Below are 15940 nucleotides of genomic sequence, written 5' to 3'. Positions count from 1 at the left end.
TGTGAGTCCTGGCCAGGTTTGCATTCCTAGTTCTGGCTGTGCTTGGGCCCACTAGCCCTGCTCACACTCTGGAAGTTCACTCCTCCCTTAGATTCCCAGAGTTGCCTCACTGGTTGGCTTTGGTTTCTAAAGATATCTTTCTCACAGGGTTGTGTGTAGGATCAAATGAGCTGAAGTGTACGCAGTGCTCAGCCCAAGGCCTGGTGCACTGCAGGCTCAGGGGGCACGGATTCCTTTCCCTTAATGGGCACCAGGCAAGGATGGGATTTGGCAAGATACCAGGAAGATGTGAGGCATCAGCACTAGTGAAGGGATGTAAGTCAGCAGCTCACAGAAAACGAAAGTCAGGTGCCTGGGGACCCCGCGGAGCACCACAGGAGACCAGAATGAATTCCCAAGAGGAACACTGGTGCATAGGAAAGATGGGACTAAGGAAAAAAAAAAACTCCTGCCGCAATGATTTATGGGAGGAAATGTTGCCCCTCTGTACTAGGAATTTGGGCTTTCCAGGTGGATCAGTGGTGAAGAATCCACCTGCCAATGCAGAGACAAGGTGACATGGGTTCCATCCCTGGGTCAGGAAGATCCCCTGGAGAAGGACATAGCAATACACTCTAGTATTCCTGCCCAGAAAATCCCATGGACAAAGGAGCTTGACGGGCTACAGCCCCTGGGGTTGTGAAGAGTCAAGCACGACTGAGCAACTGAGACACACACGCACCAGGGATGGACGCTAGAGTCTCTGGAGGTCTAGAAGGTGGATACTACGAAAGGCTTTCCAGAGGAGGGATGTTTGAGCTGGGTTTTGAAGGATGACTAAGAGTTTGTCATGCAAGGAAAGGACTTAGGGAAATTGGATTAACACTACCAAACAACCACTATTAGTACAGAGCTGATTAGTATGAGAATTTAGGCAGCCTGAGTTTAATCCTGCCTCAACTATCTGCATAAAAAGGAAGTAGAAGTTTATTTTTAGTATTAAACGAGATGTTGTTCAGTCACTAAGTTGTGTCCGACTCTGCAACCCCATGGACTGTAGCCTGCCAGGCTTTCCTGACCATTAAATGAGATAATATATGCAAAACAATCAGAACAATGTGCTGTCAGAGGCTATGGTTAAGCATTAAAAAAAGTTTAGCTCATTACAAAAAGCTTTTACATTACCCCTTTTAAAAGATTAGCGCTGTTACCATTTAATACTTTCCAAGTATGCTGCTAAATGTTTAGCATGTTTTGTCTCTTTTAATCCTCCCAGCAACTCCAGGAGGTGAGTACTATTATATTATCCCCATTAAAGATAGAAACCAAGACAGCACATTAAAAAGCAGTAAAAAGCTATAGTTCCATATAGTCAAAGCTATGGTTTTTCCAATAGTCATGTATGGTTATGAGAGTTGGACCATAAAGAAGGCTGAGCACTGAAGAATTGATGCTTTCGAACTGTGGTGCTGGAGAAGAGTTCCCTGGACAGCAACGAGATCAAATCAATCAATCCTAAAGGAAATCAACCCTGAATATTCCTTGGGAGGACTGATACTAAAGCTCCAACACTTTGGCCACCTGATGTGAAGAGCCATCTCGTTGGAAAGACCCTGATACTGGGAAAGACTGAAGGCAGGAGGAGAAAGGGGCACCAGAGGATGAGCTGGTTGGATGGCATCATCGACGCAATGGACATGAGTTTGAGCAAACACCGGGAGATAGTGAAGGACAGGGAAGCCCGGCACGCTGCAGTCCATGGGGTCACAAAGAGTCGGACACAACTGAGCGACTGACAACAACAACAAAAGATAGAAAAACAGAGCCTCTGAAAGGTCAAGATTACATAGCCAGGGCAGAACAAGCAGAGCAGGGGTTCAAACCCAGGTTTGTCTAAGGACTCGTGCCCGTGGCCCCGAGAGGGTAAGGGACTAGCCTCAGGACCCAGAGCAGGGTGCTGGGCTGCCAGGATTTCTTTATGGACAGACTCAAGGGCGGTAGTCTGGTTGGAAGTCCTTGGTTTGCCTCTCTCTTTACAACCACATGTCCATGGACTTCCCGGGCGGTCCAGTGGTTAAGGCCCCACACTTCCAATGTAGGCGCTGCAGGTGCTATCCCTGGTCAAGGAACTAAGATCCCACATGCATTGTGGTGCACTCAAATTTAAAAAATAAATAAAAATATAAAATAAACACAAACCCAGTGTCTGAGTCCTGAGAGCTGCCAGTGGAGAGGATTTAAAACACACCTACAAGTCCATTGCCAATATCAGAGAACCAGAGGTGAATGGTGGAGGTTACTAAGAGACCCGCTAAGTGCTGCCCAGCCCCATTTGCACTCTTGGGAGGTTGGGGGAGGCTCGCAGGCCTGGGGCTCCTTGACCCATGAGGCTAGGGAAGGGCTGGGCTGACCCTACTTGGGCGCACAGGGTCAGGCCTCCCAGCCGGCAGACAGAGCTAGAGCCTGGAGACTCAGCCGCGCCCCTGCTTCCCTCCCTTTCCCAACCCCCACTGCTTCCGCCAAAGGTCCTTGTAGAAAAATTCCAGCCGCGCCCCTGGACCGGGGTTTTTCCAGTGGGGTGGGAGTTGTGAGGCGTGTCTGGCGGCCGCAGAGGGGGTAGTAATTGGGCCGCCCTGCTCAGGACTCCCTTCCCATCGTTGTCCCCAGGGCTCTGGCTGGCCTTGGCTCCTTGGGGACAAGCAGGCCGGCCAGGGGAGCCAGGCTCGGGACGTCCTAGCAAACAGGAAATGAAACAAAGGCAGCCGCTTATCGGTCGCCCCGCATTCCTTTCAGGTGATGCCCAGGCGGCCTGGGGGACGTGGCTGGCTCTGAGGGGCTGCCCTCCAGGGGATACACCTCCCTACTGCCTCCTCCAGTGACTCTAGCTGGGGGGCAAGGAGGACTGTTGCCAGGGGAGGACTGTCCCCAGGCACAGCCTCCCTGAGCCTCTGGAAAGACAGGGCTCCATACTGACTTCTGTGCCTAGAGGCTTGGGAAGGGAATGGAGAGGAAAGAATGGGTCGGGTTATTCAACCATCCCACAAACTGCAACGCCACCTTATCCAGGGTACAGGTCTGGGTACCAGGACTCATTAGTGAGCCAGACCCAGTCTCTGTTTCTCAAGGAACTGCCAGCATAAGGAAGATAGTGAAATACCGGTGAAAGGGCAGGATGCAGTTGAGTTCAGGGAGGGGGTGTCTAAGCCATGTCAAGAGGGGTTGGGGTGGTTTGGGGAACCATGGCTCCCTTGCACAGCACCTAGCACATTCCTTGCTCTCCCCCGATACTGTCTGAGTGAAGAAGCCTTGGAGCTGGGTTGGGAACAGCAGTGCGACGGGGGTAGGTGGCATGGAAGGGCATCTGGACTGAGAGAAAACAGCATGTGCAAATGCCCAGTGGTCTGCGTGTGTGCTGCTGACATTAGGGAGCAGGGAGGACTCTGGGGTCGCCTGGGCAATGGGTGAAGGAGCTGGTGAGGTCCTGATGGCCTTGAATGCAAGTGAGGTCTGGACTTGATTCCGCTGGCACTGATAGCCTGGGGACATGGGATAGAGAGAGGGCTCACAGAGGCAGGCCCAATCTGGCCTAGGGGTAGAGGTGGGGGGGGTCCCTTCGCCTGGGTGGCTTGGAGAAGCTGATCTGCAGAGACAGAGGCTCCAGCTTCTATGGGGCTATGCCCCCCTTGCCTGCTGGGCACTGGCGCCAGCTCTGCCGATTGGTGGGTTGGACTGCCCCCCACCCCAGGCAGCGCTGACTCAGCGTCTGAGAGGTGATTCCCACGGGCCCACATCTCTCTGGGGGCCAAAGGCCGCGCCATCCATGTCCCACCCCAGTGGATCAGTGTCCAAGGTCACTGAAATTCTGGCTGAATGGAGGCTAAGATTTCTGGTCCCCGACCCCCACCCCTGCCAACCAGCAAAGCCTCAGGCAGTCCTTTCTGCAGTCCCCCCATATGCCACTCCAACTCTGGCCTAGATTTCCAAGCCCAGAAATTTCAAGATACCATAGTTATCAATACTCTGTATTTTTTATTTTAAAACAGTGAAAAGAAAAATAAATATCTTTGAAGAATAAAAGTACAAGGGTGGGGTGAGGTCATGGGCTGGAGACTGGGGCGGGGGGGGGGGCGGGGGGACGGGGGGGGCGGTGTCCTGGCTTCAGTGATCTTGCGTAGGGGTCTCGCTCCTCCCCGGCCAGCCCCTGCCTGGCCTCGCTGGGAGGTCTGGGGGCTCCGGCCAGCCCGTGGCTCCCAGGCCGGGCGCTGCGTCAGCGGAACCGCGCAGGGATTAGACCTCTGGCGCCTGGAGTCCCGTCGGGCGGACGGGCAGGCGGGGCGGGGGGCTGCCGCCCCACGAGCGGGGCTGTTCCCAGTGTGGTGCCCGTGGCCTCAGTGGTGTCCCATGTCCTCCATTCCCACGCGGCCCCAGACGCCCAGCACGAAGCTCTCGATGTCGCACTCATTGGCGCCACGCACGATGCGAAAGTGGCCCCTCTCGCCCCAGGCCGGGCCCCACGAGTTGGCCGCCGTCTGGGAACAGAGGGGGCCGTGAGGAGGGGAATCGCGGTGAGGGAGAAGGGCAGGAGGGCCAGGGGAAGGTGACAGCGGCCGCAGGGCACGCGGTGCAGGGACTCACCCAGTACTTGACGGTCCTCCCGTCAGGCAGCGTCTCCTCGCCCCACCTGCCGGGCAGAGCCACAAGGGCGCTGATTCACCTACTTTCAGGGGCTCCCGCCCCCTGCGGCCTTCCCTAGCTAGGCCCCTGCTGCCTTTGGTGACTTGGTATCCCCTCAGGACTTGGGCCGGAGAAGGCAATGGCACCCCACTCCAGTACCCTTGCCTGGAAAATCCCATGACTGGAGGAGCCTGGAAGGCTGCAGTCCATGGGATCCCAAAAAGTCAGAGTCGGACACGACTGAACAACTTCACTTTGACTTTTCACTTTCATGCATTGGAGAAGGAAATGGCGACCCACTCCAGTGTTCTTGCCTGGAGAATCCCAGGGACGGGGGAGCCTGGTGGGCTGCCGTCTACGGGGTCGCACAGAGTCGGACACGACTGAAGCGACTTAGCAGCAGCAGCAGGACTTGGGCAGTTCTCTGTCCCTCTTTGCCCAAGTCGCACCAGGCTCCCCAGGTGGTGTCAGTGGAAAGAATCCCTGGGTGGGGAAGACCCCCGGGAGAAGGGGATGGCTACCCACTCCAGTATTCTTGCCTGGAGAATCTCAGGGACAGGGGAACCTGGTGGGCTACCGTCCAGAGGGTCACAAAGAGTTGGAAAAGACTGAAGCGACTTAGGACGGCACACCACTGTCCCTCTCTGCACCTCCCTCAGTCTCCACATCTCTAAGTCCCCCACGGGGCACAAAGGGACATCTGCAAGGGGGAGCAGAAAAGCCTACACCTTCCAGAAACCCACATCGGGGAGGGGGCACACATCTGCCTGTCCTCCATCCTTACCTGGCTGGTTGGGGGGGTGGAGGTGGGTACGAAGTATATTTTATCGGTTAGACTATTGAAATCAATGACTCTGGCATCTCCTGTTACATCAGTGGGGGAAACTGAGGGCTGGAGGTATGAGTCAGTGAGTCAGGCAAAGCTGGGACAGGCCCTGAGCTGCAGAGAGCTGGAGCAACCCTTGGATCCTTGTCTGTATTTGATTTGGAGTGATTTCTCCTGGTGTGTAAGGAACTGTTCTAGAACACTTTGAAAGGCCTCTAATTCTTGGTGTGCCCTGAGGCAAGTACTTCCTCTTTCTGAGTCTCAGTTTCCTCCTCTTTGAAACGGAGCTTTGCAGAGAGGTGGCAAGGATTCAAGGGAGGTTTAGAGCCCCTGGCTGCCCCCAGCCCCCTTGCCCACCAAGCTGCTTACCCTGTGATCTTAACCGAATGGGTCCCATGCCGGCGGTATCGCTCCGGCCTCCCGAGGCTCACTGGTGTGTGGCTGTAGATACCGCTCTGATATAGGAAGAAGTCCTCATGCACCTCCATGAGGGCTGTGGGCAGAGGTCAGAGGAGGTGGCTCAGCCCATCAGCACAGGCACTGATGCCTAAACCTGGAGATACATGCCCAGGTCCCAGAGCCTCTGGTACCAAGGCTCTAAGTGGCCCCTCCAGGTGCCACCCCTGAGGAGGGGACACAGTCCCCCACTCCTGGCCCCAGTGGACTTGCTGCTCAGGGCTGTAGGGACCACCTGTGCCACGGTGCCCAGTCTCAAGCAGGCACAAGCTTCTGATATCATGGGGCAGGATGAGGGGCATTTACCTTGGACAGGGCCATTCTCCATCAGCTCCTTCATGATCTCTTTCTCCTGGAGGGTGAGGGGGTGAGGAGGAGAGGATGCTTCAGGTGTGAGGCTCCAGCCTTTGGTCAGGCTTCCAGCTCTCTCCTGCCTTTGCCCCTCACTCAAGTGCAGACTTACATTGGAGCCGAGGCGGTAGGCAGGAGTGACCTGGTAGATGTCATTGGCATGGACATAGCTATTGGGGCAGCGCGCGGTGGCCTGGCGTTTGCCCCGACCCATGGCCCGACTGTGCATCATGCAGGGGGGTGCGGGGACAGCCTCGTCCCGCCCATGGCCGGAGAACGGGTAGCAGTGGTCAGACACAACCCTGCAGGGGCAGCGGGAGGGAGTGGGGACAGAATGAGCATGGGGCAGCCTGGCCCAGGCCCTTCCTGCAGGCAGGCTTTCGCTTCCTGAGACCCCTGCTTATGCCCTCTTCCCTGTCCGTGCCCCCTGCTGCTCACCCTCGTCGGCGCAGGAACCACCAGGCACCATCCAGTCGCCCACCACGGCAACCCTGCTGGTTGTGCGTGTCACAAGACAGCAGGTTCTGGGGCGACAGGACAGGTGACATGTGCCCCAGAGAATGGATTGAGACTCGATCGGATGCCACAGCTGGGAAGGGAGGTAGAGGGGCTGTCAGGGGGTCAGGCCTTGGCCCCCCTTTCCCGCCTGGCAAGCCCCTGCCCTTGAACCTACCTGCTGTGGAGAAGGCCCAGGAGCCTGCACAGTTGCCCTGGTCTAGAGGGTCGTGGATCAGGTTGGGCCACTTCTCAGAGGCCTCGAAGGTTCTGGGCAGCACCTCCCCTGGGCCCAGCACTGTCTGCAAGGTAAAGGCCACTCTTGTCTGTCTTCTGCCTCTGCCCCAGCCTGACCCTCCGGGGCCCTAGGCATGGGAGGTTTCCCAAGAGTCCAGAACCTTCAGCAATTTGATCTTGAGCCCGCCAAGATTTGAGAGATTTGATCTGAGAGATTCCAGCAACCTCCACCTTGACCCAGAGGGAGACGCAGGCACCATTTAGTGCCTCCCTAGCGTCAGCTGGGGAGTGACTAGTCCTGCTTACAGGTGAAGCAGTTGAAGCCAGGAACAGGTAAGTGACTGGGCCACTTTCCATTCCGGCTTCTTTCCTGCTCTGCACCTTCTGATCCACTTACATCCTTCTTTCCAACAGGACCTTGGGATTCGGGCCCCAAAGGGCAGGGGAGGGAAGAAGCAGTAAGGTCCCGTGACTGGGCAGGCTGCCAAAGCAAACAGCAGGAGGCAGAAAATAGCCAGAGGCCCCAGGGAGTAAGGGCAGGGGCAGGGTCTGGTCACCCCAGCCTTGAGCTGAACTCCCTCTGCAGGGCTGGCCACACCAGCCAAACACCAGCCCCTCCTTGCCCGCCATTGACAGAGCCTCCGGCATATGGCCCAGCCCTGTCCCGCTGAAGCGCCCCTTCCTCACCCTTGGAACTGTCCTGGCTCTGGTTCCCATTTCTCCCTCTAGAGGGTCCCACTGGTGGGAAGGGAGAAACCCCCTCCTCCCTTGAGGTTCTGCTGAGATGGCATTTGTTTCCGAGAATTGCTGCTCTCTGGCCAAAACTGGGGGAGTGCCTGTCCCTTCCTTCCCAAAATACCAAGGTGACCTCCTGGCCCTTTAGGGCCCTGACCCCGTCATACTGGGACCAATGACATTTTTTCCCAAGCTGGGGAGGCTCACCCAGGGAGGGTGAGATGCCGGGACCACAAAACTCTGAATCTGAGCACCAGTTCTTACAGTGCAGTCTATCGAGTTATAGGCAGAAACTTAAGGCCCAGAGAAGGGGAGTCACTTGCCCACAACACACAGCCTATCAGTGGGCCTGGGCCCTTGGAGAAACAGGGCACACGGTGCCAGGGTCCCTGGGGTCATAGGCCAAAGGGAGATGGCAGGATTGTAGGCAGGGGTGCACTTACGTGAATCTCATTCATATTGGTGACAGAGGAAGATGGGCGGACAGTGCCTAGGCGGTAGCGAATGCCCTCATCCAGGGTCATGCCCCAGAAGGCACTGTGGTTCCCAGCCCGCCAGCTGAAAGAGAGGGGGTGGAGGTCACAGGCCTGCCAAGGCTGGAGGTCCTGGAGGAATGCGCATGTGAGTGGGAGAGACACCTACTGGATGAGTGTACGCACGAATAAGATCTGAGTGTGGGCGCCCCTGGCAGGACGCGCCTCTCGGGCAGAAAGTACACGTGTATGTGCGTGCACGTGTGCCCACTGGGGTCATGCTTCGGGACTCTCACCCGTAGTTGCCTTGGTTGATGGCCTTGATCATGTCTTCATCCACCAGGCATGGTTCCTGGTCACACTCCCACTGCTCTTTCTCATGGCAGGTACTGGAAAAACAGGAGGGAAGGAAGAAGTGAGGTAAGGCTGGGCATCCTTGGAAGGGAGGAGGCCTTGGAGGTCTGAACATGTGGGCCTGAAATTCCACATCAGCACCTACGAGAGGACCCCCCAGGTGATCCCATGCAGCCCGGTGGCTTTAAATGTCAGTTTCAAGTTCATGATTCTCAAGTTTACATCTGCTCCTCAGATCTCTCCCTGAACTCCAGATTCCAGGATCTTGGCTGCTACACAACCTCACCTCCGGGGCGTCTGATAGGTTACACTCCTCACATCTCAAACCGAACTGCTGCTCTCCCCTCCTACTCCCAGGCCTGCACCTGCCACAGTCCTCAGAAGCAGCCACTCCATCCTTCCTGGAGCGCAGGCCAAAAGCCTGGGAGGCACCCTTGACTCCTTCTCTCACGTGCTGACCTGATTCATTGGCAGATCTGTTGACTTTACCTTAAAAACACATCCAGAATCCAAACCGCATCTCATTCTTTCCTGCAGCCACCGTGGTCCAATCACCTTTCACCTGGATTAGGCTGCAGCCTCCTCACTGTTCTCGCTTTTCGGCCCTGGGCCCCACCCCTTCAGTATATTTTTAACACAGTGATCCTGTTAAACCCAAATCATATCATGCCATTCTCCTGCCCAAAACTCGCCATTGGCTTCACATGACAGGATAAGAGCCAAAGTCCTTCCATGCCAACAAGGCCTCGCACGATCTGTCTTCTCTCTGGCCCCCTCCTCCAAGACCTGGTTCCTAAGGCCACAACCAGCTGGTCCCCTGACGGTCGACACGAGTCGTGCTCCTGCCTCTGGGCCTTTGAGCTCTCCTTCCTAGGAGGAAGCATCCTCATGGCCCCCTCTCACTTCTTCAGATGTCACCTTCTCAGGGCGGCTTGCCCTGAACACCCTATCTCAGCATCCTCCACCCTTCCTACCCTGCTTTCCTGCTTTATTTTCTCCTCAGCCTGTCATCACTATCTGACATATTATAGCTTTAGTTATTTATATTGTTTACACCTATTTCCTCATAGGATCTAATGTCCTTGAGGGCAGGTATTATTTGATATCATCAGTGCCCCCAAACAAAATCTAACACGTGGTAGGGACCTAATAAATATTTGTTGCATGAATGAATGAATGAAAGGGGCAATATAGTGAAATGATTAAGACCATGGATTCCGAATCGAATCGAGGGTTCTGATTTTAGCTGACTAGTGGCCTTTCTGTTCTTTGCTGTTCAGTTGCTGCGTCGTATCTGACTCTTTTGTGATCCCATACACTGTAGCCTGGAGCTTCCCTGGTGGCTCAGTGGTAAAAAAAAATATCCCCCTGCAATGTGGGAGACCTGGGTTCAATCCCTGGGTTGGGAAGATCCCCTGGGGGAGAACATGGCAACCTGCTCCAGTACCCTTGCCTGGAGAATCCCATGGACAGAGGAGCCTGGTGGGCTACAGTCTACAGGGTCCCCCAGAGTCAGAGATGACTGAAGCAGCTACGCAGCAGCAGACTGTAGTCCATCAGGCTCCTCTGTCCATGGGATTTCCAGGTAAGAATACTGGAGCGGTTTGCCATTTCCTTCTCTGGGGAATCTTCCCGACCCAGGGATCGAACCTGCAGCTCCTGCATTGGCAGGCAGATTCTTTACCACTGAGTCACCAGGGAAGCCCGTGTGACCTTAGGTAAGTTATTTAAAACTCTCCCTCAATGTCATCTGTAAAATGAGGATAGTAATAGTGCCAACTTCCAGGGATTAAAAGGCAAGCTCGCAAAGCCCAAGGCCTGGCCCATGTTATGTGCTTAGAAATTGTCGTCTCCTATTATTGTTCTCAGTACAGGAACCCCGACTCCCCGCCCCCTTGAGTTTCAGATTCAGATCCAACTGGCCTCCTGACATCTCCTCTGGGTATGTGAATAGCATCTCAAAACGGCTAAACTATCTCTCCCAAACCTGTTCCTCCCCCTAACAACATCCTCAACTCAGACAACAACACCTTATCTACTGGGCTGTTCAAGCCAGAACTCCGTGTGGTCCGTGACGTCTCCACCATTACTCACCCCTGCCCCCACCACCCACATCATGTTGAAGATTGCTTTCTGCCACATGCCTCCCCTATTAGCAGACCCAGCATCATGAAAGACTCGGAACCCACTTGCCTCTTACCCCTCCACCACCATCACCCTACTCTGGTCCCGGGGCCACAGCAGTGGCTTCCTTACCAAGCTCTCTAACACTCTATAATCCCCTTCCCCCAGTACACACATCCCACTCTTAAAGCCAATGAGATCTTTGAGCAACACACATCAGTGTGTGCTCCCTAAGTGGCTTCCCACGACACTTGGAACAAAATGCAACATCCTAGGCACAGTTTATGAGACTCAGGGGACATGGCCTGCACCTCCCCAGGCGTCTCTCCCCATTTCACAGCTCCAGCTGCAATGAGCTTGTCCCCACCTCCTGGCCTTTCCACCAGCCATCGCCCCCCTTGTTCCCTCCTCCTGGGCCTGGGCCACTCACGCTCTCATCTCCCTGGTATCTGCATAAACGTCCCTTCCCGAGTGGACTTCCCTCGCCCCCACCCCACTCAGAGCTAGGATCCCCTGTTGACCTCTGTCTCCCAGTCACACCTGGAACAGGTTGTAATGACAGGTTTATGATTTGTGTCACCTAGGCTCTCGTGCAGAGACAAGGACTGTCTGCCTCATACTGGCTGCATCTCCTTGACCCAGCACCACGCTGGGCACATAGTAGGTCTCTAATAGGTGTCAACTGAACAGCTGAATCCTGTGAATTCTACAATGCTTTGCCAAGCTCATAACTCTGCTATGACAAGATGCTGAACTTCGTCCTTCTGAGCCTGCCCGAGGCTCCCGCCTCCAATGTTGCCTTTTAAGGAGCCTCAAGGGGACAAGACCCAGTATGGCTGGGCTCTCCAGCCCCAGGAGCTGCAGGCATGTTCAGGAAGGTTCTTGTCTTCCCCTTCCCCCTCTGGCTCTCAAAACATCCCTGGAGGGCTCCCAGAGTCTGAGAGGCCCCCAGACACTGCCCCAAACCCTCCCTCAGGTGTCAAGTGCAGGGAACACAGCCAGAGCTGGACTGGCAGGGAAGTGGCTTGGTCAGGCCTCTCTTGCTGCCTCCCTCTTTGCCCCCAGGGCTGTCCGAGCAGGTCTAGGCAGGGCTGGTGGCAGCAGGTCCCAGCATTCCAGAGGGGGCCTGGGTGGCCAGGCAGAGGGAAGGGACAGAGTGTTAACCCCTTCATGTCCATCCTATTGGCGCCAGCAGAATCATGCAGGCGTGCTCCATCTTTTGAAACACACACACGGGTCACACACACTCAAAGCGTGCACATGTGAGTGCATGTGCACTCACCCTGACGCATGCTGAAACGCATAAATCCTCACTCTCACTGTGACCCAGGCACCCCTCACACCAGTGAGGCAATGGAAATCACTTACACATCACGCATTCCTAAAAGTTTCCTCCCCCCAGAGGCCCTCTCAGTCCCAGAGCAGGGGGTGGAGTGGGTGCAGGGCCTCCTGCTCTAAGTCTTAGGGTCCCCCTTATTTTCATTAAAGCACTCAAGGCTTCCCCCCTCACATCTCGGGCCCTCGATTAGGGTAGTGGCGTACCCCAACCCCTTCATCCTCTTGCTGGGAAGTGTGGGGAGGGGTGGGGGAGGGAGGAGGGGCCACATTCCAGGGAAGGCCCCACTACACTCTGGCTGGCTGCCAGTTCAGCCATCCCTGACCCTCATCCGGTCCAGGTCAGCGGATGCTGCAGTCAGAGGTTTCCTTCCTGGCGCCCCCTTCTTGGACTCTCCCGTGACAGTGAGAAAGGCTAGGAGGGGAAGTAGCCCGGCCCCAGACAGGAGGAGCTGCACCTGAAGCCAGGCATCCAGGGTTAACTACTCCTGGGGACTGCTGTTGGAATGCTGGTGTAGAAGCTGACATGGTCTGGGTAAAAATTCCCATGTTACAGATGAGGAAACTGAGGCCTTGCCCCCAGCAAATGAGTGACAGGGATAGGATGTGAAACAAGTCTGTTGCCACAAAGCCCACCAGGCAAGCCCCCTCCAAATCCCAAATACTCACCAACGGTTACAGTTGTCCCAGTAGGTTCCCAAGACTGGATAGATGCGACCCTTGTGCATACATCCTGGTGGAAGGGAAGACAGGAAGAGAAGTGGAACTAAGACCAGGGACGATGGGCTGAGATGGCCAGATCCTCAGAGGTCTGGTGTCCTGAATCCTCCCAGACACACACACACCAGCCCTCACTGAAAGCCAAGCCAAGCTACAACTTAAGACATCTCCTGAGAGTCTCCATATCAACTTCCCACTACTTGGAAGTTCTTCACTGACTCTAACCCAAATCCCTCTTGCTTCACTTGGAAGCCAGCCACAACATTCCTTAGATCCTATGCCAGTTAAATGAGCTGGGGTTTGGAGATGGGGAGTAGGACGAATATAGGAAAGCCAAAGCCAAAAGAAGGTACATGACTCCCTTGAGATAACACGGGACTTTGGGATGACAACCCAGGCACACCTGCAGCCCTGTGGAATTGAAGGAAGGAAGCCAAGTGAGTCTCCTCTTGGATTGGGGTGGGTGGATGGTGGTAAGGGCTGAAGGTAGGAACAGACTTGACCCACCTCCCAGATGTGACCAGCCATCTCAGGGATAAGGAATCCTGAGCAGAAGCAGAGGAACTGCTAGAATGACGCTGACCCAGGCTTGTGCGCTTTATCAGTCTGAGAGTGAGTCAGCAGGTGGGGCCAGCACCTTCTCAGTCCGGAATACAGACACAGGAAGGACTGGGAGAAAGGGCAGGTGGCTGCCCTTCTCCTGGGCCAAATGAAAATCCCACTGACCGAGGGGCTTTTTCAATCTTACAGGAGAGATTCAAGTTAGACCAGAGTGTAAAGAGAGAGGGGCGGGGTCTCTTTCCAGATGCTACCCTGAAGCCTCCCCTGGAAACGTCAATGCATCAGCCTTGCTCCTGAGCCTTGATGAGTTTTGGGCTTGACAACGTGACCCACCCCTGGCCGTCTGGTGCCCACCTTGGATGGGGGGGAAGGGGGGTGGCACGCCAAGGCAGAAGTCCCAGAAGTCAGGGCAGCAGTCGGAGACGGTGCGGTTGCAGAAGAGGTCACAGTAACAGGTCACACCCAGGTAGGGCAGGGCGCAGTCATCCGCGCGGCCGCGGCAGCAGAGGTCCTGCTCCTGGCAGTACCGGCCCCCCGCGTCCCGAATGCCACGCTGGTGCAGAGCCGGTGCTAGCTCCCGGCGCCTACGACCCCGCCGGGCGCCCACGCCCAACTCGCCGGCCAGCAGCAGCAACAGCAGCAGCAGCAGCCCCAGTGGACGGCGCCACATGGTGCCTCCTGGGCCCAGGGAGGACAGAGGTCAGGTGTTAGAAGTGGCGGGCAGCAACGATTCCCTGGCACCAGCGGTGACCGCTCTCCCCTTCTTCCTGGGGCTGCGAGTCTGCGGGGATCCAACAAGGACCCTTCACTCCCGCGTCCCCTGGCAGGACACGGGCGAGGAGCCACAGTCTATGTGCCCTGGTTTACAGGGCAGGGAGGGAGCTTGGGCAAGAAGTGGAGCCCCTCTCTGACCTGCCAGGGGACCCTCAGGGAAGGGGAGGTGGGGACGGTGGCATTCTTGGTGCCCCACCAAGGCCACACCCAGGCCTCGAACTCCAGGTCTCCTTCAATCCTGGATCCCTGCCCAGCCTCGGTCCTTGATGGGGGCCCTGACTTTGTGCCCTCACGTGTCGCTCGCGCTGTGCCCCTCTGCCCCCCTCTACTTTCCCTCTCTGCCACCTGTCTCGGCCCCTCCGCCTGCCCCTCCTCCTCTCTGCTCCTTCTGTCTACAACTGTCTCTCCCCCTCCGAGCAGGAGAGAGGCCCTACCTGGTGAGGGGTGTGGGCTGAGCCCCGCTGCCTCTCTCGCCTCCGCCTCCCCGCTCCCCGCGACCGCCGCGGGACACTCAAAGTCAAGTGAGGAAAGCTGGGCGGGATCGCTTTTTGTACCGCCCCGCGGGGCGCGCCGCCCCGGCCGGCGGAGGAAGGGAGGGGCCCCAGCGGGTTCGCACCTGGAATCGCCCGGCCGTAACCCCCGAAGCCGGGACTTGGGGAGAGGGATCGTGAGCACGCGACTCACCTTGCCGGGTCTCGGGTGGAAGCCGTTCCCTTAGGGGGCCAGCTCCAACCGAGGCAGAAACGTTTAGTGGTCTGCTGACCCTGGGAAGGACTGCCCGGTGGGCTTCGCGGTGGGGCCGAGGGGCTTGCGCCGACAAAGGAAGATTAGGGGGCGGCGGAGTTCCGAATTTGGAACCTAAGTTAGAGAAATGATGCGGAGAGTGTGGGCGGCAAAAATGACTAAGCCTCCCTGCGACCCCTCAGTAATAAATACAGTCTTGGGCACCCCTCTTCACTGGGCACCGCCCCCCTCCTCCCAAGCCTTGGAGCTGCCCCAAGCCGTCTCGGTTTCCAGGAATGACTGGAATCTGCAGGAGGATAGTTTAGGACCCTGCAGATGCCTTGGGAGACTCATCCTCCCTGGGGGGATTTCGGGGAAGATGGAGTGGGTGTGGTGGGGGGGGGGGATGCTGCCTCCCTGCCCTAAGATCCCTCTTTGGGTCTGCCCTCCCCATCAGCCCAGGCATCTCACCAAACACTGCCCCTTCTATCAAATCCACCCTGCTCGGCACCTGTGCCCCTCCAGGGTCCCAAGGCAAGAGCCCTGCCAGCTGGCACCCCCTGCAGAGCCTCCCTCCTTCCTGCCCCAGGCTTAAAACTTTCCTTTGCCCAGGCTGGCCTGGGCCCCAAACAATGGGGCTTCTGTCCCGCCAGGCCCGCCATCACCTTTTACCTCCCCATTGCGCAATCCCCTGTCTTCCAAAGGTTGGGCCCGGGGCCAGAGGACTCTTAACAGCGGGAGGATGAAAGAGATTCCACCTAGACAGACCACCCCTCATCCTGGGCCTGAGCCTCACAGTCACCCCTGAATGGAAAATGCAAGCACTGGGAATTCCCTTTGCCCTTGCTCTGACCTCCCTGCCGCCCTCCTCCATACTTGGGGCATCTCAGCTGGCTGGCCCCTGGGGGAGGGGAGGGACCTGGACAACGGGCATCTGTGGTTGAGTTGACTGAGTTACCCCCTGCCTGGGGGTACTGGGCAGGGAGTCAAGAAGGGAATCCTGCCCTGAGGAGGGGTGTGGGGGTTAGAGGAGTAAGGTCCTGGAGCCCTAGCATTGGTGCGAACACTCAGGAGCTGGCCATCTGCTCCTTGCAGGGACCTGGGAGGACAGAACCAGATGAGA

The 15940-nt window shown here is 56.6% G+C and overlaps 1 protein-coding gene across 3 annotated transcripts; it reads right to left on the bottom strand.

The window, feature by feature from the left end:
* On the bottom strand, positions 3989-14996 carry TINAGL1 (tubulointerstitial nephritis antigen like 1). 3 transcript variants are annotated; one of them, XM_018057425.1, is made up of 12 exons: positions 14779-14996; positions 13675-13998; positions 12709-12772; positions 8523-8615; positions 8197-8311; positions 6960-7083; positions 6725-6875; positions 6399-6588; positions 6242-6287; positions 5849-5972; positions 4615-4660; positions 3989-4508 (listed from the first exon to the last, which is right to left on the bottom strand). In XM_018057425.1, exons 2-12 carry the CDS (start codon positions 13988-13990, stop codon positions 4368-4370), a joined length of 1410 nt encoding a protein of 469 aa, XP_017912914.1. In that variant the 5' UTR covers positions 13991-13998; positions 14779-14996; the 3' UTR covers positions 3989-4367. The 3 variants fall into 3 exon arrangements, with proteins under 3 accessions (XP_017912914.1, XP_017912901.1, XP_017912908.1); XM_018057412.1 differs by lacking the exon at positions 14779-14996 and adding an exon at positions 14529-14625; XM_018057419.1 differs by lacking the exon at positions 14779-14996 and adding an exon at positions 14529-14614 and having other exon boundaries at positions 13675-14101.

The sequence above is a fragment of the Capra hircus genome, chromosome 2, assembly GCF_001704415.2.
Source record: "Capra hircus breed San Clemente chromosome 2, ASM170441v1, whole genome shotgun sequence".
Lineage (NCBI taxonomy): Eukaryota > Metazoa > Chordata > Mammalia > Artiodactyla > Bovidae > Capra > Capra hircus.
This window is presented reverse-complemented; position numbering and strand designations above follow the sequence as displayed.